Source organism: Schistocerca gregaria, chromosome 4, assembly GCF_023897955.1.
Source record: "Schistocerca gregaria isolate iqSchGreg1 chromosome 4, iqSchGreg1.2, whole genome shotgun sequence".
NCBI classification, from domain to species: Eukaryota; Metazoa; Arthropoda; class Insecta; order Orthoptera; family Acrididae; genus Schistocerca; species Schistocerca gregaria.
In genome coordinates this window covers 546123005-546146868 of record NC_064923.1, presented here as the reverse complement: position 1 = coordinate 546146868, position 23864 = coordinate 546123005, and the positions used below count along the sequence as shown (strand labels likewise).

Below are 23864 nucleotides of genomic sequence, written 5' to 3'. Positions count from 1 at the left end.
CTACGTAAAATAGACTTCCGTGTTAAAAGATCCCATCAACAGAAGAAAATAAAAACTAAGATAAGGTATTGCTCAAGGTTCAATCTCTCACCCCTCTGCACCCCCCTACACACGCGCACACACACGCACAGGCGCACGCGCTCCTGCACACACACACACACACACACACACACACACACACACACACACACACACACACACACAACATTCACCTCAGTGATTGGCATTTAGTGCATTGGCCCATCCCAACTTTGAATGGCTATTCAGGAATTGGCCCCATGTGATGAAGCTATTCAGTATACATGTTACTGACCGTCTCAAGGATTTGGGTCTATCAGACCTCCAAATACACAACCAAGAATAGAAAGCATTGCCTTGTTAGTGTCAGACGCCCAAAGTTATTTTAAGCATGACACGTTACAAGAAAACTTGTACTCCAGCCTACATTTTTAAAACTTCTTTTTCTTCCATTTTAAGTACATATCACAGTTTTATTATTGTTTATACAGATGGATCCCAGCGAGAGAGTGTCCTCCGTCGTTCTGGTGTTTTCTTTGATAGGGTTTTTGAAGTGCATCGTCCGAAACAATTTACAAATTATGATGTGGAGTTATATGGCATTATGTTGGTAGTGTAGATGATTCACAAACATCACCGAACAAGGTTTCTTGTCTGTTCCGACTTGGTTAGTGTACTACAAGCACTTCACCAAATGCATCCAGTAGACCAGTTGATTCAGCTCATCCATGAGTCTTTACAGTGGCTCCAACAACATGACAATGATGTGATTTTTTACTGGGTACCTGGTTGCATTGGAACACAGGGAAATGACATTGTCAACAAAGCAGCCAAGGAAGCATGTTGGGATGGTGTTGTCCGTCAGTGTCCCATTCCATTGCACACCATCATTTCATTTTCTGATAGGCGCATCATGCATCAGTTGGAGACTGAATGGTTGCAGATGACAGAAAACTAACTGTGGTGGCTCAAATCGAACACACAGGCATTGCGGACTTCATGTCAATCTCACCACTGGAAAGACATTCTGCTTACCAGACTGCACATTGGACATAGCCCTTTAACACATGGCTTCCTCCCCTGGCAGGAGGATCTGCCCACCATCCTCATCGGTATTGCTTCCAGTGTTACAAGAGTGTTGAAATTTTTTGAGCTGTCAGGCCTCATCCTCAAATTGCTTGGGAAGTGAGGCAGACTTTAATGCATTATCAACTGCTCCGCATTTGGGGACAAAAGCTGTCCTCACATGCAGGGGCAGCTTTCGTCCCCACCCATAAGATTGTCATGCTGACTTTCTGTCAAGGCATTGATGACCATGATGTTGAGTGCCACTCACTTTAAATCATCACATCATCCTATCTTATTGATTTCCCTGGTACTCAAAGTATATGAAGAATTGTTTTCACTAAATGTAGCAGACATGGAATGAAAACAACACTTCATGTGACAAGAGACTAGGTACCAGAAATGTAACAACTGGTTGTAGCAGATATGAGCAGAGGTAGATAAGGGTGATACCATTAATTACCTCACAGTCAGCAATATCCTCTTGATAATGACGTGAGCACTTAAAAACTGCAAAGGGTTTTAGAGCTTGAGAAAAATCTGTTTACTTGTTCTGTTGTGAGCTATACATTTGTAAACTGCTAAATACTTATTTGGGAATAAATAAGATGACTCAGCTGAAGGCAGAAGCGCTACATCATCAATAAATACACAAACTAAAGGCAGAAAGCTTGGGTACCTTTTGGAATGCACTTCCTTTTTCAAGCTTGTAGGGAAAACATGCACGCCCCCTCCACACACACACACACACACACACACACACACACACACACACATAGGCACACTCCTGCCTCCCTGCATTGTGCTCAGTTGACAGCCATCTCTTTCCTGGCCAATGGCGAGGGTGCTGGGCTGGGGTGAGGGTGTGGGTTGGTGTGGGGTGAGGGATGGAGAGAGGCAGGAGGTAGGGAGGGGTTTAGGGAAGTGTCTAGCGACTTGTGGGACAGTGGGAAGCTGTCTGTAGGCTAGCTAGGAGTGTAGGTGGCAGACACCTGAGCTCACAATTTCTTACACTAGGGCATGAGATAATACTACACCACTAGCCGATGTGGAGAGACAAATTGGGCAGGTGTGTTGAGACAGGGGACGGTGTACGCACACACACTATTGCGTGGGGTTGGGGGGCTTAGGCCTGGATGGCTATGAGAGTGAAGCTTGTGCTGTAAGCTAGCTACCATCTGCACAGCTAAGAAAAGTTGTTGTTAGTGGTGGTGGTGATGGTGGTTAGGAAGATCCACATAGCATGAGTTGTGAAGCAGCCACTGAAATCTTGCATGTTCTCTGCTGCATGTTGTGCCACTGGCTGGGGGATGAGAATGGCATAGGGGTGAACTAGGATGTGGAGGTTGGGTGGACAGTGGAACACCACTTGAGAAGGGGTTGGAAGTATCTATGGTAGGATGTTCCTCATAACAGGGCATCATAGATAACCAAAGCCTTGATGAATGACACAGTTCAGTTGTTCCAGTCTGGGGCAGTATTGAGTGACAAGGGGGGGCTCTTCTTTGTGGTTGGTTCTTGGGAGTATAAGGTTCCTGTCCTAGGGTCCAGTTTATAAAGATGCCATCAATAAACATGAACCAGACCATGAGTTTAGGGTTTTAGCAAACTAGAAATGTTTCCTCTAGGTAGCTCATTAGGAGTTTGGCATAGGATGGTGCCATGCAAGTGCCCACGACTGTGTCATGAATTTGCTTCCATACCTTTCCTTCAAAGGTGAATTAGTTTTGTGTTAAGTTACAGTTAGTTAGGTGTACAAGGAATGAAGTGGTGGGTTTGGAATCTGCAGGGCATTGGGAGAGGTAGTGTTCAATCGCTGTATGACCATAGGCATTGGAATGAGGGATGTTGGTGTACAGGAAGGTTGCATCAACAGTGGTGAGTAAAGATCTGGGAGGAAAGGGTTTAGGGATGTTGGAGAGCAGCTGCAGGTAGTGGTTGAAATCTTTGTGGGATGCTAGGTTCTGTGTCATTGGTTGGAGACGTTGATCAGCAAGGGCCAAGATTCTTTCAGTGGGGCTCTGTAACCAGCCAAAATTTGGCGCCCAGGATTGTTAGGTTTGTGGATTTAGGAGAGCATGCAGGAGTGGGGTGTATGGGCTGTTGTTGGGGTGAATAGGAAAGTGGATTCAGGGGAGGGCCTGAGGGTTTCAGCAGGGATTGGATGTTATGTTAGACTTGTGGGGTGGGGTCACTTCTGCTGAGCTTGTAAGTGGAGGTGTCGGACAACTGGTGGAGTCCCTCCACCAGGTTGTCAGTCTGCTTCATCACAACAGCAGTAGAACCTCTGTCTGCTGGGATTATGATCAGGTGAGAATCTGCTTTTATGTTGTGTAGGACTGTCCTTTCTTCTGTTGAGAGGTTGTTGTTCTTGGGGGGGTCCTGGGAAGGACGGTGAGGCCAGGTTAGAAGTTAGGAATTTCTGGAAGGTGACCAGAGGATGGTTAGGTGGGAGTGTGGGAAGGTCATGGTCAGATGGTGGTATGAACTGCGACAGGCAGGGTGTTGGAGGGGTTGATGGCAAAGAAGTGTTTTCACTGTAGAGAGCAGGAGAAGGAGATCTGTCATCACGCGTAAGAGATACAAATGAAAAAGGCACAGCCAGAGCAGGAGTGATACGTGCAGGAGGGTTGATTTTGAGTTATTTGAAGTTTGTTAAACTGTCATTGGGAGTAGCAGTGCATGTGGAGCTGTTTGTGTGTCTTTCATAATGGACATTGCAAGTACTACAGGGTGTAACAAAAGTAGCGTGTGACCGCATGTGTTGTGGTAGTTGCAGAGTTTGTTATAAAGGCGAGAGGAAAGAAACATAAGGACCTTTCTAGATCCTCTTCCCGGAATCCATCTCCCTTCTCACCTCAACAACAGCCCGCACACCCACCTTCTACATGCTCCTCAAAATCCACGAACCTAACAATCCTAGGTGCTCTATTGTGGCTGATTACAGTGCCACCACTGAAAGAATCTCGGCTCTCGTTGATCAACATCTCCAACCAAATGCCCAGAACCTAGCATCCCATATTAAAGATTCCAACCACTACCTGTACCGGCTCTCAACCATCCTTAAACACTTACCTCCCGGATCGCTACTCATCACTGATGATGCAACCTTCCTATACAACAACATCCCTCACGCCCATGGCCTCACCGCGATTGAACACCACCTCTCCCAACAACCTGCAGATTCCAAACCCATCACTTCATTCCTCATACACCTAAGCAACTACGCCCTAACCCATAACTACTTCATCTTTGAAGGGAAGGTGTACAAACAAATTCGTGGCACAGCCATGGGCACCCACACGGCACCCTCTTACACTACCCTCTTCATGGGCCACCTAGAGGAAACATTCCTAGCTTCCTAGAACCCCAAACCTCTGGTCTGGTTGTGGTTTACTGATGACATCTTTATAATCTGGATCCAAGGCCAGGAACCGTATTCTCATTCCTCCACAACCTCAACACCTTCTCTTCCATTCACATCACCTGCTCCTACACCTATCTTGCCACCTTCATAGATATCAATGTCCTCCTCTCACCACACCTCGGACCACAATAAACCGACCAATCACCAACGGAATCTACAATTCAATGGCTGCCACCCCTTCCACACCAAAAATGCCCTCCCTTACAGTGTGGCCACCCATTGTACATACATCTTCACTGATGAGGACTCCCTTGTGCTGTCAGCTGAAGGCCTCACAAAGGCATTTGCAGACAGGCAATACACTTTATACCTAATTCACAAACAGATCTTCTGTGCCATGTTCCACACTTTCCTGATCCTCACATCTATCCCATGAATAAATTGCAAAGAAGCATCCCCCTTGTCACCCAGAATCACCCTGGACTGAAACAACTGAACCATGTCTTTCACCAGAGCTTTGATTATCTATTATTATGCCGTGAAATGAGGGACATCCTACCCAAGATTCTATCAACCCAACCTGCTCAACATTCTAGTCCACCCCTATGCCATTCCCACTCCCAATCCCCTGCCACAGGGACCATACCACAGTGAAAGACCCAGATGCAAGACCTGCCCAATCCACCAACACCTACTCCAGTCCCATGACAGACTTATCCTATCCCATCAGAGGCCAGGCCACTTGTGAAAGCAGCCTTGTTATGTACCAGCTCTGCTGCACCCACAGCACAGCATTTTACATTGGTATGAAAACTGACCAGCTATCAACTAGAATTAATGGCCACCACCAAATTGTTGCCAAAAACATGGTGGACCATCCAGTTCACAACATAAAACACAGCACAACATGTGAGATTTCAGTGGCTGCTTCACAAATCGTGCCATCTTGATCCTCCCCACCATTAGTAGCTTATCTAAGCTGTGCATCTGGTAGCTCCAATCTCATAACCTTCCTGGCCTAAATCAAAGCTAACTCACTGCGACCCCCCTCCCTCCATTCCCCCCTCCCACTCATGTCACACCATTCCCTGTCCCAGTATCCTGCCCAATTTGTGGTCCCACATCAGCTAGTTGTGTACTGTTATCTCACAATGTAGTCTATGAAATGGTGTGTCCAGCTATCTGCCATGCGTCCCCTCTACCTGCGCCCCTAGCTAGCTTACAGACAGCTTCCCAATCTCTTACGAGCCACCAGACACTTCCCCCAACCTCCTGCCTGCATCGCACCTTTCTCCATCCCTCACCCCTCCCATTACACACCCTGTGAGCCAGGAAAGTGCTAGCAGTCGACTGAGCAAAATGTAGGGAGGCAGGTTTATGTCTCTGTGTGTTGTGTGCATCTGTGGGGGGTGTTCACGATTGTCCGACAAACCTGAGAAACACATTCCGAAAGCTAGACAAGCTTTCTACCTTTTGTTTGTGTGCCTATTGCAGCATTTCTGCCTTTCAATGAGTCATCTTCTTTATTCAAAAATAATTTGTAAATCTCAGCCAGAACATTCCAAATTTTTCATAAATACTTATTTTGTCATATAATTGATTCCTTTTAGTTATATAGGATCTTTTAGTGTTGTAATTGTTTTCTCATTGTTATATAAGATTTCTCCTCTTTACTTTGTACAGCTTCAATTTTTTTACATTTATGTATGATTTTTCTCATCTTTCAGGCAAACAGTAAAGTTGTTAAAACACTCCTGGATACATCTGAAGGCTCAGGTAATAGCAGTAAGTAAAGCTTATTCCTATAGTAAAGATAATAAAATAAAATGAAATAAAAATAAGGCAGCAATAATTATTTATGTAGTAGTATGTAGTCCTGCGTTGAAATGCAGAGAATGTCATAGTGACTGTTCTGCTTAAGGGTGTAAGTCGGTAGTCAGAAAAATCTACAGAATATAAGTAAATCGTGCTTTTTTTTTTTATCACATTATAATGACTGTGACTGTCTGCACATTTGAACTTACTTCTTAAATGCTTTGGAATATTATCTACCTTTTTCTGTTATTTAGAATACATAACTTTCATAGGGGTTAAAATACTATAAATTTACTTTAAAACTGCTGTTGTACAGAAAATACTTGTTTGATATTGTCTTGTCATCCATCAGAGGGTATGTCCTTCCTACAAAAATGACAGATAAGATATTCTTATCTTCGCAATGTTAGTACTGCTGATATACATATATGAAAGACCTGCACCATCCTAGCTATTGCAATTAATAGTGCTTGCTTTGGAATGGAGAGAGAGGAAGCGAGAGATGTTGAAAAGGAGGCTGTGTCACTCAAACTCGAGGAATGAATTATTAGTTGCAAAAGATTGGAGTGTATGTACTTTAATATGTACTTTTGACAGTACTGACATTTCTCCTGAAGGTAAGTGGCGACAAGTAATTCAGTCTCGAGAGAATGTAGCTACTCTTGTTACTTTTATTCATGTACCTATCTATACATAGGTAAGACTGATTTCATATCATAAGAATACTGTGACATCTTAAGAATAGTGGCAAAAAAATCAAAGGACCCCTGTATAATGTCTGAAACCAACAATTCAGATAATAAACTTAAATCTATAAGGGTAATAGTTAAAATGCAAAACTAAATAACTCATTAAGAAATTTAAGGTTATAGATATTAAAAAACAGCCAAATAATAAGTGAAGTCAGTCAGGAAACCAACACATTTAGAAATCACTTCCTGGAAGTATCTCAGAAAATTGCAGTTGACACTTTAATAAAAAACAATGCAACAACAGTGCCAACACCACATACATATGAACAAAGTGTAATTACTCTGCTCAACTAGAGAAATGAAGAATGTAGTTAACTCTCTCAAAAACCAACAATTTCCACATGATTTAAAATTTAATATGTGAAATATTAAAATCTAGTTCTTCGTATGTAAGTAACTAGTCTTTTCCTGCATTTTCAGATGCATACACATTTCACACATATATTGCTCATATCTCATCCTCAAACTTCTGTGTCCTACTAATACTCCTATCTGTTCTTCTCATCATCCCATAACCTATCTGTCCACCTCCTCCTCCCCTTCTTTCTGTCCATTTATTCCTCCCACTCTATCTGTCCATCTCCTTCTCCCCCCCCCCAACCCACCTATCTCTCTGTCTCTCACTGTGACCGTCTCCTCTTCCCCCCTCCTTCTCCTCCCTCCCTTCCTTCCCCTTTCTTTTTCCCTCTCCTGCTCCTAATCTGTGTCATTCGCCTGACTAACCCTCTCTTTGTCGATCTTCTCTGCCCACCCTCTCGTTATTCATCTCCTCCCGTCCCATCTCCTTATCCACCTCTTCCTGCCCCCATTTCCTAAACCACCTCCACCTCAACCTATTTCCTTATCCACCTCCACCTCCCCCACCTGGCTTATCCACCTCCTCCTTGTCCTCATTCTCTTATCCACCTCCTCCTTGCCCTCATTTGCTTATCCACCTCCTCCTTGCCCTCATTTGCTTATCCACCTCCTCCTTGCCCTCATTTGCTTATCCACCCTATCCTGCCCCTGTCTGCTTATCCACCTTCTCTGGCCCCCATCTGCTTATCCACCTTGTCCTGCCCCTATCTCTGTCCACACCCTCTGCCTGTCTCATGCTTCTCCCCATATTCTTCCCTCTCTCTGTCCATTTTCCCTTTCCTCCCCTCTCTGTCCATTCAGACCACCTCCACCACATATCACTGTCAGTCTCCATCTTGCACCTCTCTTGCTGTCCATTTCCTCCTGCCTCCCACTTGCTGTGTTATCTTTTCCTTCCCATCTCGACACACTCATCTCCTTCTATTCCTCTCTTCCAACAGATCCCTTCCTGCCCCATGCGCTCTGTACATCTCCTCCCCCACACCCTGCACATCTTCTCCTGCACACTGTACATCTCCTCCTACATTTATTTCTTTTGAGTCCCCAGTCCACTCTTCCCCCTCTCTGCGTGTCTCTTCTTCCCCTCTCTCAGCATGCCTCCTCTTCCCCTCTCTCAGCATGCCTCCTCTTCCCCTCTCTCTGCATGTCTCCTCTTCCCCTCTCTCTGCATGTCTTTTCTTCCCCTCTCTCTGCATGTCTTTTCTTCCCCTCTCTCTGCATGTCTTTTCTTCCCCTCTCTCTGCATGTCTCCTCTTCCCCTCTCTCTGCATGTCTCCTCTTCCCCTCTCTCTGCATGTCTCCTCTTCCCCTCTCTCAGCATGTCTCCTCTTCCCCTCTCTCAGCATGTCTCCTCTTCCCCTCTCTCTGCATGTCTCCTCTTCCCCTCTCTCTGCATGTCTCCTCTTCCCCTCTCTCTGCATGTCTCCTCTTCCCCTCTCTCAGCATGTCTCCTCTTCCCCTCTCTCTGCATGTCTCCTCTTCCCCTCTCTCTGCATGTCTCCTCTTCCCCTCTCTCTGCATGTCTCCTCTTCCCCTCTCTCTGCATGTCTCCTCTTCCCCTCTCTCTGCATGTCTCCTCTTCCCCTCTCTCTGCATGTCTCCTCTTCCCCTCTCTCTGCATGTCTCCTCTTCCCCTCTCTCTGCATGTCTCCTCTTCCCCTCTCTCTGCATGTCTCCTCTTCCCCTCTCGCTGCATGTCTCCTCTTCCCCTCTCGCTGCATGTCTCCTCTTCCCCTCTCGCTGCATGTCTCCTCTTCCCCTCTCGCTGCATGTCTCCTCTTCCCCTCTCGCTGCATGTCTCCTCTTCCCCTCTCTCTGCATGTCTCCTCTTCCCCTCTCTCCGCATGTCTCCTCTTCCCCTCTCTCTGCATGTCTCCTCTTCCCCTCTCTCTGCATGTCTCCTCTTCCCCTCTCTCTGCATGTCTCCTCTTCCCCTCTCTCTGCATGTCTCCTCTTCCCCTCTCACTGCATGTCTCCTCTTCCCCTCTCTCTGCATGTCTCCTCTTCCCCTCTCACTGCATGTCTCCTCTTCCCCTCTCTCTGCATGTCCCCTCTTCCCCTCTCTCTGCATGTCTCCTCTTCCCCTCTCTCTGCATGTCTCCTCTTCCCCTCTCTCTGCATGTCTCCTCTTCCCCTCTCTCTGCATGTCTCCTTTTCCCCTCTCTCTGCATGTCTCCTCTTCCCCTCTCTCTGCATGTCTCCTCTTCCCCTCTCTCTGCATGTCTCCTCTTCCCCTCTCACTGCATGTCCCCTATTCCCCTCTCTCTGCATGTCTCCTCTTCCCCCCTCTCTGCTTGTCTCCCCTTCCCCTCTTTCAGCATGTCTCCCCTTCCCCTCTCTGCATCTCTCTCCCTTCCCCTCTCTCTGCATCTCTCTCCCTTCCCCTCTCTCTGCATGTCTCTCCCTTCCCCCCTCTCTGCATGTCTCTCCCTTCCCCCCTCTCTGCATGTCTCTCCCTTCCCCCCTCTCTGCATGTCTCTCCCTTCCCCCCTCTCTGCATGTCTCTCCCTCCCCCTCTCTGCATGTCTCTCCCTCCCCCTCTCTGCATGTCTCCTCTTCCCCTCTCTCTGCATGTCTTCTCGTCCCCTGTCTGCCCCTGGTAGCTGAGTGGTCGGTACGACAGTGTCATACCTACGGCCCAGGTTCGATTCCTGGCTGGGTCGGAGATTTTCTCCGCTCAGTGACTGGGTGTTGCGTTGCCCTTATCATCATCATTCCATCCCCATCGACACTCAAGTCGCTGAAGTAGCGTCAACTAGAAAGACTTGCACCAGGCGAACAGTCTACTTGATGCGAGGCTCTAGCCACATGGCATTTCCATTTTCCTCTTCCCCTCTCTTTGCATATCTCCTCTTCCCCTCTCTACACACCCCTCCATGCCCTGTGCCTGCACTCCTTCTCCTCGCTCTGTGTTTCACACCTCCTCCTCGCCCTGTCTCTGCACATGCCCTCCTTCCCTCTGTTTACATGTGTCCCCCCCTTATCTGTCCCCTCATACCTCTCTCTGTGCCCATCCTGTTCGGCACCCATATGCTTCCACCCACTCCTGCCCTTCTCTGTACCTGTCTGTTTCCATGTCTCTCGGCACATCTCCTTCTCCACCTCTGTCTGTTCACACACTCCTCCTCCTCCTCCTCCTCCTCGCTCTCACTGCCTGTCTCCTTCTCGCCTCTGTCTCTGCTCATCCCAGTCTCTCTCTTCTACCTGTATCTTTTCCTGTATCCATCTCCCTATTCTTCTTCTCTTTCTCCCCTCTCTGTATCCATCTCCTCATGTTGCCCTCTCCTTGCCCACCCCCACTTGCTCCTCTCCTCTCCTCTTCTCCCTCTCCCTCTCCCTCTCCCTCTCCCTCTCCCTCTCCCTCTCTCCCCCTTCTTCTCTCTTCCCCTCTCTGTCCCTCCCCCTCCCCCTCTCTCCCCCTCCCCCATACCCACTTCCCCCTTCACTTGTCCCTCGTCCCTCTCTCCTCTCCCTTCCCCATACCCCCTTCCCCCCTCTCTTGTCCCTCGTCCCTATCTCCTCTCCCTTCCCCATACCCCCTTCCCCCTCTCTTGTCCCTCGTCCCTCTCTCCTCTCCCTTCCCCCCTCTCCCGTCCCTCTCCCCTCTCCCTTTCCCCCCTCTCACGTCCCTGTCTCCTCTCCCTTTCCCCCCTCTCTCCTCTCCCTTCCCCCCTCTCTCCTCTCCCTTTCCCCCTCTCACATCCCTCTCTCCTCTCCCTTTCCCCCCTCTCACATCCCTGTCTCCTCTCCCTTTCCCCCCTCTCACATCCCTCTCTCCTCTCCCTTTCCCCCCTCTCACATCCCTCTCTCCTCTCCCTTTCCCCCCTCTCACATCCCTCTCTCCTCTCCCTTTCCCCCCTCTCACATCCCTCTCTCCTCTCCCTTTCCCCCCTCTCACATCCCTCTCTCCTCTCCCTTTCCCCCCTCTCACATCCCTCTCTCCTCTCCCTTTCCCCCCTCTCACATCCCTCTCTCCTCTCCCTTTCCCCCCTCTCACATCCCTCTCTCCTCTCCCTTTCCCCCCTGTCACATCCCCCTCTCCTCTCCCTTTCCCCCGTCACATCCCCCTCTCCTCTCCCTTTCCCCCCTGTCACATCCCCCTCTCCTCTCCCTTTCCCCCCTGTCACATCCCCCTCTCCTCTCCCTTTCCCCCCTGTCACATCCCCCTCTCCTCTCCCTTTCCCCCCTGTCACATCCCCCTCTCCTCTCCCTTTCCCCCCTCTCACATCCCTCTCTGCTCTCCCTTTCCCCCTCTCACATCCCTCTCTGCTCTCCCTTTCCCCCTCTCACATCCCTCTCTGCTCTCCCTTTCCCCCTCTCACATCCCTCTCTGCTCTCCCTTTCCCCCTCTCACATCCCTCTCTGCTCTCCCTTTCCCCCTCTCACATCCCTCTCTCCTCTCCCTTTCCCCCCTCTCACATCAGTCTCTCCTCCTCCCTTCCCCCCTCTGCCCTCCCCCCTCTGCCCTCCCCCCTCTGCCCTCCCCCCTCTGCCCTCCCCCCTCTGCCCTTCCTCCCTCTGCCCTTCCTCCCTCTGCCCTCCCCCCCTCTGCCCTTCCTCCCTCTGCCCTCCCCCCCTCTGCCCTTCCCCCCTCTGCCCTTCCCCCCTCTGCCCTTCCCCCCTCTGCCCTTCCCCCCTCTGCCCTTCCCCCCTCTGCCCTTCCCCCCTCTGCCCTTCCCCCCCTCTGCCCTTACCCCCTCTGCCCTTACCCCCTCTGCCCTTACCCCCTCAGCCCTTACCCCCTCAGCCCTTACCCCCTCAGCCCTTACCCCCTCTGCCCTTACCCCCTCTGCCCTTACCCCCTCTGCCCTTACCCCCTCTGCCCTTACCCCCTCTGCCCTTACCCCCTCTGCCCTTACCCCCTCTGCCCGTACCCCCTCTGCCCTTACCCCCTCTGCCCGTACCCCCTCTGCCCTTACCCCCTCTGCCCTTACCCCCTCTGCCCTTACCCCTCTGCCCGTACCCCCTCTGCCCGTACCCCCTCTGCCCGTACCCCCTCTGCCCGTACCCCCTCTGCCCTTACCCCCTCTGCCCTTCCCCCCCTCTGCCCTTCCCCCCCTCTGCCCTTTCCCCCCCTCTGCCCTTTCCCCCCCTCTGCCCTTCCCCCCCTCTGCCCTTCCCCCCTCTCCCCGTACCCCCTCTCCCCGTACCCCCTCTGCCCGTACCCCCTCTGCCCGTACCCCCTCTGCCCGTACCCCCTCTGCCCGTACCCCCTCTGCCCGTACCCCCTCTGCCCGTACCCCCTCTGCCCGTACCCCCTCTGCCCGTACCCCCTCTGCCCTTACCCCCTCTGCCCTTACCCCCTCTGCCCTTACCCCCTCTGCCCGTACCCCCTCTGCCCTTACCCCCTCTGCCCTTACCCCCTCTGCCCGTACCCCCTCTGCCCGTACCCCCTCTGCCCGTACCCCCCTCTGCCCTTACCCCCTCTGCCCTTTCCCCTTCGCCCCTTTCCCCTTCGCCCCTTTCCCCTTCTGCCCGTACCCCCTCTGCCCGTACCCCCTCTGCCCTTACCCCCTCTGCCCTTACCCCCCTCTGCCCTTTCCCCTTCCCCCCTTTCCCCTTCTGCCCCTCCCCCCCTCCCCTCTCGCCCTCCCACTGTCCTCTCCCACTCCCACTCTCCTCCTTCCACTGTCCTGCCCCCTCTCCTCCTCTCTCCCTCTTCCCCTCCCCCTTGCCTGCTCCCCCTCCACTCCCCCTCCCCCTTCTCTCCCCCTCCCCATTCTCTCCCCCCTCTTCTCCCACTCTTTTTGTCTATCCCCTCCTGGGGCCTTGAGGTGTAGGCTGCCATACAAAACAAGTCGACAGGGTAGCCCCTTTCCATAACAAATTGTTATGCAGCGCAGTCTATATGCCAGGGGCAGAGAAAAACATTTTTGCTCAAATCGTGCTTCTGTGGGAGTTAGGAACTTGCATCCCCACTCCATAGTACCGATAATCATTTTTTACGCTGTGTGTTGAAATCATTTTTGTTGTTTAGGAGGTGATGCCTGAAATACACACACACACACACACACACACACACACCACACACACACAGTATGCATTATACCTATAAGTTCCAAAAAGCTGTGCACGAAAATGCTGTTTTCCAATGTGTCATATCTTGAGTTCTATTCATTAATGGGGAGTGTACTTACTATCTTTGGCGCAAAAAAAAACATCTTCCTCGATAATTTTTTCTTGGGCTATGTTGACATATCAATGTCAAATTTGGTGTCAAAACTTTTATTGATGTTTCCTTTACAAACTCGAATTTTTTCGACTGCAAATGCTGAAGAGCAAAGATAGAAGTGCCATCAGAACGAAACAAAATTTCAACGTAGAACTCCACGTGCTGTATGTCACAGGTCAGCTGGCTTGCCTGAAACCAAAATTGAGTTGATGTTAGTGAAGTACATAAGATTCTTTAGAATTTGTACCACCCTTAAGTTATTTGTACTGTAGGCAACAAAATGGCGGCCATTTAAAGAAATTTCCATTTTTTCCCCCCCATCGATTTTTCGACTTCGTCGGCCAAGTACAAATATTTATAGTTGATGGATCAGAATAATAATTTTGTTAGCTTTGTCAGAAACAAAGAATCATGCCAATTGGTTCAGTAGATTTGAAGTTACCATACCGCATGATAAAGTCATTTATAGAATAACGCATTTGAAGTTTTGACTACATATTAATACAATATTAAGCAACTTACGTTCAATCTGCTATTCTGGGTCCATAAACTAGTTGTTCCTCATCCTCATAGAGGGCGTTCTGCTCGATCTGGGCTATCCTGTGCTGCTCCAGAGCCGCTCAAACGGCCAGTGACAAGCGGTTTTCGTCCACTTGAATCCGGGGGTCCGAATAGAGTCCCAGGGTGACGTCCATCGTTGTTATGGTCTTCAGAATTGCTGAATACCCTTCGTTGGAGCTGCCCACTGCCAGGAAAGTCGCAATCTCCACAGTCTTCGCATCAGAATGCAAATGCTTGGGGGCAAACTTCCAAACACACACATTCAAACTTTCATTTGAATTTTTTGTGTTTCCTCCCAAACACCGGTATAATAATTGGTGCATGAAAAAGACCAATTTCAGGTAGGTACATTTTTTTGTTCAACCACGAATAACAAACATTTTCGTTCCAAAACTGGAAAAAAGATTTCAGGGGTGGATTCTAAACAATTTTTTGAACCGAAAGATAGTAAACCTCCCCTTAAAGAAATACGGGGTCAAATGCAGTGGATAGCCCAGGGCCTAGCGACCATTTGTATACCTATCAGAAGGACGACATACTGTAGCTATGCTACAATACAAGGTCAAAATTTAAACATTGTACACTTCCAACAGTACAGGAAAATTATGCAAATCAGTTGATTGTTTTGCATTAGGTTAGGTGTAGGGTGGGTCATAGTTGGTTTATGAAAGCACCATTTCTTCATGTGTCAGTTTTTGTGAAAACCCAGAAAAACCATGACTTTTTTAATACCAAAAGTGCCAATATTGGAGATTGTCAAAATTTTTACCATATGTTCTCTGCAAAAAGTGGTTTTTAGCATTTATCTACATAACTAACCATAGCACATGTCTGAAATTTTAACTGCAGATGTTTAGAAATTTATCTAGAAACACTATTTTCCTATTTTTGGAAATATTTATCCATTATCAAAATAGGTGAGATAACATATGATTTTGGGTATCAAAAGAACCAGTTGTGGGGATGACCATGTCTTGTAATTTTTATTCATGGCAGATCATCAAAATTTTTACCTAATGTACTTAAGTTGATGAACTTGGGGAACCTTGAAACTTTTTATAATATTATCCATTAATGATATCGAGAGGTTCTAATTTACCATACTGTGGCACATAAAAAGATGCATGTAATATCTGGTCGGAGGTTTTATGATGTGTTGTCTGTGTATAACGGGCATGTCAGGCTACACAGGCTATCTTGACTGGGAAATTATTTGGTGATGCAGCCTAAGCACCATGCAAAATGTACTTTATCTTACAAAATTCTTCGTGTTGCAAGTCAAACACCAATTATCGATAGAATGTAGCTGTAGCCTAAAAATATTGTGCTTTTTTATGTGAAATAGTGTGAAGTGAACTTTCTGTGGATGGGGGACAATTTTATGTTAACCTTATACACTATGTGATCAAAAGTATCTGGACGTCCCCAAAACATACATTTTCGTGCATTGTGCTGCCACATACTGCCAAGTACTCCATATCAGCGACCTCAATAGTCATTAGACATAGTGAGGGAGCAGAATGGGGTACTCCGCAGAACTCACAGACTTCAAACATGGCCAGGTGATTGGGTGTCACTGGTGTTATACGTCTTTACGCATCATTTCCACACTCCTAAACATCCCTAGGTCCACTACTTCCTATGTTGTAGTGAAGTGGAAATGTTAAGGGACACATACAGCACAGAAGTGTATAGGCGGACCTCGTCTGTTGACTGACAGAGACCGACAACAGTTGAAAAGAGAGTCATAGTGTGTAATAGGCAGACATCTATCCAGACAATCACACAGGAATTCCAGAATGCATCAGGATCCACTGCAAATACTATGACAGTTAGGCGGGAGGTGAGTAAACTTGGATTTCACGCTCGAGTGGCTGCTCATAAGCTACACAATACACCGGTAAATGCCAAATGACACCTCGCTTGGTGTAAGACGCATAAAAATTGGACAATTGAATAGTGGAAAAACGTGGTGATCTGATGGCAGGATGTGGGTATGGCGAATGCCTGGTGAACGTCCTTTGCCACCATGTGTAGCGCCAACAGTAAATTCGGAGGCGGTGATGTTGTGGTTTGGTCATGATTTTCTTGGAGGGGGCCTTGCGCCCCTTGTTTTGCATGGCACTATCACAGCACAAGCCTACATTGATGTTTTAAGCACGAACTTGTAAGTCATTTTCAGCCAGGTGTCGTCCAGATACTTTTGATCTTTTTTGACTTTACTGACTTACAAAATTAGTTTTGTATGAGCAACTCCCCCTGCTGTAGATGGGGAAAGAAGGGAATCAGTTGAAAAGTGTTCCTGTTGAAACTTAAAAAATGCAAATATGCTCCTCTTGAAAAGAATCTGACAGAAAAGTGGGGAATCAGCTGCCTCAATTGTCATTCTGCCATCTTCACAAAAACTTCTGCTTATTTGTGCTTCTTAGCTTAAAGGGAACCTCAGGTATGGTGGAAGAGAGGAGACTTGCTGATGGAGTGGTATAGTGGTATGGGGGGGGGGGGGGGGGGTTGCCAATGGTGGAGGCAGTGGGAGAGACATATAGGCAGTGGCAGTGAGAGGAAGACTGGGTAAATGGATTTTAAATGTTCTAAGTAAAAAATGCGTGAATACGTTTGCATGCCAAAATTAGTGGTGAGGAAAGTACAGTGATGATTGAGACTGCCGGTTCGCGATTGTTCTGACAGAGTCTTTTCACATATCATCCTCACCCTCTCTCTGTTAAAAACCTGCCCCCCCCCCCCTCCCAACCATATCCTCCCCTCCCTCTTCCATTTCCAATTACCTGCTCCTGCTTTACAAACTACACCAGCCTCCTTCATTCCATCCTCTCTGTCTCTCTCTTCCCCCCCTCCTTCTACACCTCTTCCATCTCTCCCTGTACCTCTTCTCACTCTACTCCTGTACATGTCTTCTCTCTCCTCCTGTACATCTCTTTCATCCATCTCTTAAACATCCCTTCCACACCCTTCTTTCTGTCCATCTCATCTTCCTTCACACTATCACTGTCCATATCCTCATCCCTTCTCTGATCATTTTCTCCTCCCTTCTCTGCCCAATTTCTCCTCCACTGTCAATTTCTTCATCTCCCATTACCCTGTCCACATCCTCCCGCCGCTGTCACACATCTTCCTCCCCCTCTCTGTGGCCACATCCTCCTCCCCCTCTCTGTGGCCACATCCTCCTCCCCCTCTCTGTGGCCACATCCTCCTCTCCCTCTCTCTGGCCACATCCTCCTCTCCCTCTCTCTGGCCACATCCTCCTCTCCCTCTCTCTGGCCACATCCTCCTCCCCCTCTCTCTGGCCACATCCTCCTCCCCCTCTCTCTGGCCACATCCTCCTCCCCCTCTCTCTGGCCACATCCTCCTCCCCCTCTCTCTGGCCACATCCTCCTCCCCCTCTCTCTGGCCACATCCTCCTCCCCCCCTCTCTGGCCACATCCTCCTCCCCCCTCTCTGGCCACATCCTCCCCCCCCTCTCTGGCCACATCCTCCTCCCCCCCTCTCTGGCCACATCCTCCTCCCCCCCTCTCTGGCCACATCCTCCTCCCCCCCTCTCTGGCCACATCCTCCTCCCCCCTCTCTGGCCACATCCTCCTCCCCCCCTCTCTGGCCACATCCTCCTCCCCCCCTCTCTGGCCACACCCTCCTCCCCCCTCTCTGGCCACACCCTCCTCCCCCCCTCTCAGGCCACACCCTCCCCCCCCTCTCTGGCCACACCCTCCTCCCCCCTCTCTGGCCACATCCTCCTCCCCCCCTCTCTGGCCACATCCTCCTCCCCCCCTCTCTGGCCACATCCTCCTCCCCCCCTCTCTGGCCACATCCTCCTCCCCCCCTCTCTGGCCACATCCTCCTCCCCCCTCTCTGGCCACATCCTCCTCCCCCCCTCTCTGGCCACATCCTCCTCCCCCCCTCTCTGGCCACATCCTCCTCCCCCCCTCTCTGGCCACATCCTCCTCCCCCCCTCTCTGGCCACATCCTCCTCCCCCCTCTCTGGCCACATCCTCCTCCCCCCCTCTCTGGCCACATCCTCCTCCCCCCCTCTCTGGCCACATCCTCCTCCCCCCCTCTCTGGCCACATCCTCCTCCCCCCCTCTCTGGCCACATCCTCCTCCCCCCCTCTCTGGCCACATCCTCCTCCCCCCCTCTCTGGCCACATCCTCCTCCCCCCCTCTCTGGCCACATCCTCCTCCCCCCCTCTCTGGCCACATCCTCCTCCCCCCCTCTGTGGCCACATCCTCCTCCCCCCCTCTCTTGCCACATCCTCCTCCCCCCCCTCTCTGGCCACATCCTCCTCCCCCCTCTCTGGCCACATCCTCCTCCCCCCCTCTCTGGCCACATCCTCCTCCCCCCCTCTCTGGCCACATCCTCCTCCCCCCTCTCTGGCCACATCCTCCTCCCCCCCTCTCTGGCCACATCCTCCTCCCCCACTCTCTGGCCACATCCTCCTCCCCCACTCTCTGGCCACATCCTCCTCCCCCACTCTCTGGCCACATCCTCCTCCCCCACTCTCTGGCCACATCCTCCTCCCCCACTCTCTGGCCACATCCTCCTCCCCCACTCTCTGGCCACATCCTCCTCCCCCACTCTCTGGCCACATCCTCCTCCCCCCCTCTCTGGCCACATCCTCCTCCCCCCTCTCTGGCCACATCCTCCTCCCCCCTCTCTGGCCACATCCTCCTCCCCCCCTCTCTGGCCACATCCTCCTCCCCCCCTCTCTGGCCACATCCTCCTCCCCCCTCTCTGGCCACATCCTCCTCCCCCCCTCTCTGGCCACATCCTCCTCCCCCCCTCTCAGGCCACATCCTCCTCCCCCCCTCTCTGGCCACATCCTCCTCCCCCCCTCTCTGGCCACATCCTCCTCCCCCCCTCTCTGGCCACATCCTCCTCCCCCCCTCTCTGGCCACATCCTCCTCCCCCCCTCTCTGGCCACATCCTCCTCCCCCCTCTCTGGCCACATCCTCCTCCCCCCCTCTCTGGCCACATCCTCCTCCCCCCCTCTCTGGCCACATCCTCCTCCCCCCCTCTCTGGCTACATCCTCCTCCCCCCCTCTCTGGCCACATCCTCCTCCCCCTCTCTCTGGCCACATCCTCCTCCCCCTCTCTCTGGCCACATCCTCCTCCCCCTCTCTCTGGCCACATCCTCCTCCCCCTCTCTCTGGCCACATCCTCCTCCCCCTCTCTCTGGCCACATCCTCCTCCCCCTCTCTCAGGCCACATCCTCCTCCCCCTCTCTCTGGCCACATCCTCCTCCCCCTCTCTCTGGCCACATCCCCCTCCCCCTCTCTCTGGCCACATCCCCCTCCCCCTCTCTCTGGCCACATCCCCCTCCCCCTCTCTCTGGCCACATACTCCTCCCCCTCTCTCTGTCCACATCCTCCTCCTCCTCTCCCTGTCCACATCCTCCTCTCCCCTCTATTTGTCTACATCCTCGTCCCCTCTCACTATGTCCACATCCTCCCCCCCTCATTATGTCCACATCCTCCTCCCCGTCACTATGTCCACTTCATCCTTCCCCTCACTATGTCCACTTCCTCCTTCCCCCTCACTATGTCCACTTCCTCCTCCCCCCTCACTATATCTGCAATCTCCTGCCCCTTCTCCCTGTCCACAATCTCCTCCCCCGTCTCTCTGTTCGCATCCTCTTCCCCCGTCTCTGTCAATACCCTCTCTCCCCACCTCCTCCTCCAACCTGTGTCTGTCAACATCCTCTCTCCCCTCTATCTGTCCACTTCCTCTTCCCCTCTCTCTGTCCACTTCCTCTTCCCCTCTCTCTGTCCACTTCCTCTTCCCCTCTCACTGTATCCACTTGCTCCTCCTCCCTTCTCTCTATCCACATCCTCCTCCCCTCTTTCTTTATCCATCTCCTGCTCCATGCTGTCCACATACTCCACTAACTGTCCATCTCATCTTCCTCCTCTGGGCTCATCTCATCCTTCCGTCTCCCTCCGTCCATACCCTCCTTCCACCTCTCCCTTAACCCCCCCCTTCTCTCTCTCTCTCTCTCTCTCTCTCTCTCTCTCTCTCTCTCTCTCTCTGTCTGTCTGTCTCTCTCTCTCTCTCTCTCTCTCTGCGCCCATCTCATCCTCTCTCTCTCTCTCTCTCTCTCTCTCTCTCTCTCTCTCTCTCTCTCTCTCTCTCTCTCTCTCTCTGTCTCAACTGTCTGCCTGTCCCTGTCTGCTTGTCCCCACCTCCCCCCCCCGTCTGGCTGTCTTCGCCTTCCCCCCCCCCCGTCTGCCTGCCTTTGCCCCCCCGTCTGCCTGCCTTTGCCTCCCCCCCCCCCCGTCTGCCTGTCTTCGCCTTCCCCCCCCCCCCCCCCGTCTGCCTGTCTCTGCCTTCCCCCTCTGACTGCCAGTTCCTCCCTGTCCCCTCTGACTGCCAGTTCCTCCCTGTCCCCTCTGACTGCCAGTTCCCCCCTGTCCCCTCTGACTGCCAGTTCCCCCCTGTCCCCTCCCTCTGCCTGGCCCTACCTTCCCCTCTCACCGCCTTTCTTCACCTCTCCCTCTCTATGTCTACATCATACTCCGGAAGCCTCCTAATGGTGTGTGGAGGAGGGTACTTTCGGTATCACTATATGATCCCTCCAACTGTGTTCCACTCGCAAATAGTGCATGGGAAGAATGATTGTTGGTAAGTCTCTGTATTGGCTCTAATTTCTCGAATTTTATCCTCATGGTCAATATGTGAGATGTATGTGGGGGGAAGTAATAGGTTGTCTGACTCCTCCAGAAAAGTACTGTCCCGAAATTTCAATAGTAAATCTCTCTGTGATGCACAATGTCTCGCTTGTAACGTCTGCTAGTGGAGTTTGTGTAGCATCTTAGTAATGCTTTCTTGCCAGCCAAATGATTCTGTGATGAAATGCACCGCTTTTCCTTGCATCTTCTCCATCTTCTCTATCAGTCCTATCTGATTGGGTTCCCAGACAGATGAACAGTACTCGAGCATCAGGTGAACAAGTGCCTTATAAACCACTTCTTTTGTTGATGAGTTACATTTCCTTAAGATTCTTCCGATGAATCTAAGTTTGTGTCTACTTTTCCCACTATCTGTTTTATATGATCACTTACGGTCACTCTGGATAGTTACATATAGATATTTTACGGCAGACGCTGTCTCCAGCTGTTGGTCATCGATAGTGTAGCTGTACAGTAGTGGATTTCTTTTCCTATGTATGCACAATATGTTACATTTATTTACATTGAGGGTTAACTGCCCGGGTCTCACCATTCATCAATTCTCCACAGGTCGTGTTGCAGATACTTACTATCTTCTGGCGTTGCTACTTTGGTATAAACAACTGCATCATCTGCAAATAGCCGTAAGGAGCATCTGATGCTTTCTACTAGATCATTTATGTATATTGTGAACAGCAATGGTCCTGTCACACTTCCCTGTGGTACTCTGGATATTACCTATACGACTGTTGATTTAGTTCCATTAAGAGCGATGTATTGAGTTCCATGTGCAAGAAAATCTCGATCAAGTCGCATGTCTGCTCCGATACTCAGTAAGCTTGTAATTTTTTCATTAAATGACAATGAGGGACACTGTCAAATGCCTTACTGAACTCAAGGAACACGGCATTAGCCTGAGTGCAGTTGTCCACTGCGCTGTGGATCTCATGGAGGAACAGAGCAAGCTGAGTTTCGCAAGATATCTGTTTGCAGAATCCACGTTGATTTTTATAAAGGAGCTGTTTATTTTCCAAAAATCTCATAATTCTTGAGCATAAAACATTTTCCATAATTCTACAACAGATCGACGTCAACAATATAGGTCTGTAATTGTGAGGATCTGTCTTACAGTCTTTCTTAAAAACGGGAATGATCTGCGCTTTTTTCTACTCGTTAAGTACCTTTCATTGTCCAAGTGATCTATGGCTATTGTAGCTGCTTTTCAATTGCGTGATCGGTCATGTCAATATCTCCCATTTCAACATTCGCATCACGATTGAAAGGAGGGACAGTGTTATGATCTTCTATGGTGAAACAACTTCGGAAATCCGAATTCAGTATTTCAGCCTTCTCCCTGTTATCTTCCCTTTCGGTGCTGGTGTGGTCGCTGAGAGAATGAATAGATGATTTTGACCCACATGCTGATTTTACATATGACCAAAATCTCGTAAGGTTTTTACTCAGATCAGTTGACAACGCCTTACTTTCGAAATCATTGAACACTTCTCTCATTGCTCTCCTTAGGCTCATTTTTGCTTTGTTCAGCTTTTGTTTGTCAGCTAGGTTTTTACTTCTCTTGAATCTGAGATGAAGCACTCTTTTTTTTTTTTTAAGTAACACATTTCTAATACGGCTATTAAACTGTGGTGGATCTTCCCTATCCCTTAAAACCTCACTTGGAGCATACTAATCTAGGGCATATTGAACGATGCCTTTGAATTTTTTCCATTTGTTCTCCACATATTTGTCCTCACCATAGAATATTTGATGCTGACTGCTTAACATTCCTTTTAGAACCCATCATCATAGATGCTGTCACAGCCTTATGATCACTGATACCTTTCTCTATATTAACTGATTCAATAAGTTCTTGTCTGTTTGTTGCCAGGAAGTCTAAGACCTTATCTTGACGAGTTGGTTCTCTAACTATCTGCTCAAGGTAATTTTCGGATAAGACATCCAGAACAATGCCACACGATTCCCTGTGTCTCTGGCACCAGTTTTGATGGCATAACATCCAAATATATACCTGGCAAGGTGATTTTACCTCTATTACAACGGCATGATCAGGAAAATTACTAATGGTATTCTGCAAGCTCTGCCTGAAGCGTGCTACAACTACATATCCTGACCCAAGTGTTGTACAAAAACATCCGTTCACCATTTTTGACCATTCTTTGATACCCAATTTCACCCAGATTAATTCACATTCAGAATCCGTGATAAACTAGCTGAATTTTATCGAACTTTTTGCTGCAATAAACAAAACCGCCACCATTGGCAAATTGTGTTTGCGCCCAAGAGAGTGGTCCTCTAACCTAAAAAAACCCCATGTGCACACCACATGTACCTACCCTAGTAGCCGCTTCCTGCGTGTAGTGCACACCTGACCTACTAAGGAGAACCCTACAACTCTACACCCAATAGGTTGAGAAATTCGCATCCGATACCATCGCAGAGCCATCCGAGCCTCTGGTTTACCTTCCACTCTGCTCCAAACCAGAGGATAGCGGTCAAGCCTGGCTACAATGCTACAAATAGACAGCTTAGCAGTGCGCCCCCTGTGCATTACTAGTTGCCTTCACCAAATCAGCCAGCCTCCGAAAGGAGCTGAGGATGGCCTCAGAACCCATGTGGCAGGTGTCATTCATGCCAAAACATGTGCCACTACATGTTGCTGGTTGCAATCAGTGCACTCAATAGCTGCTGGCAGGCAGCACATCACAGATGAGACCTCCAGTCAAACATACTGAAAGCACACTGGAATTCTTTCTCGCCTTGCCTGCTATCTCCCTGAGGGCCTCCATCAGCCACCTAACATTGGAGCTCCAAATGACAAGGATACCCTTCCTCTGTGCTTCTCCAGATCTGAACAGGTAAATCCACCGCTGCCCCAACAGTAGAGGCATCCCATGCTGGCTCAAAGTTACCATAAACACTGGGAAGCACCACATACCTGTTGCTAAGACAAAGGGAGCCAGCTGCACGGCCTGCTCCCTCTTTCGCCTTTCAGCTGACGCAACACTGTACCTGTCCCCACCATCCCCTCTCTCTGCCTGACCCACCTTCCCCTCTCTCTG

At 49.9% G+C, this 23864-nt stretch overlaps 1 protein-coding gene across 7 annotated transcripts in view; it reads left to right on the top strand.

The window, feature by feature from the left end:
- Window positions 1–23864, top strand: part of LOC126365754 (uncharacterized) — a 267138-nt gene that overhangs the window by 158532 nt on the left and 84742 nt on the right. For 5 of the 7 annotated variants that reach the window (XM_050008233.1, XM_050008238.1, XM_050008239.1 and 2 more), the window contains one exon: window positions 6178–6235. In XM_050008233.1, coding sequence (XP_049864190.1) covers window positions 6178–6235 — 58 coding nt within the window. The remainder of the gene's footprint in view (window positions 1–6177; window positions 6236–23864) is intronic. The other 2 variants (XM_050008240.1, XM_050008235.1) reach the window with 1 other exon arrangement.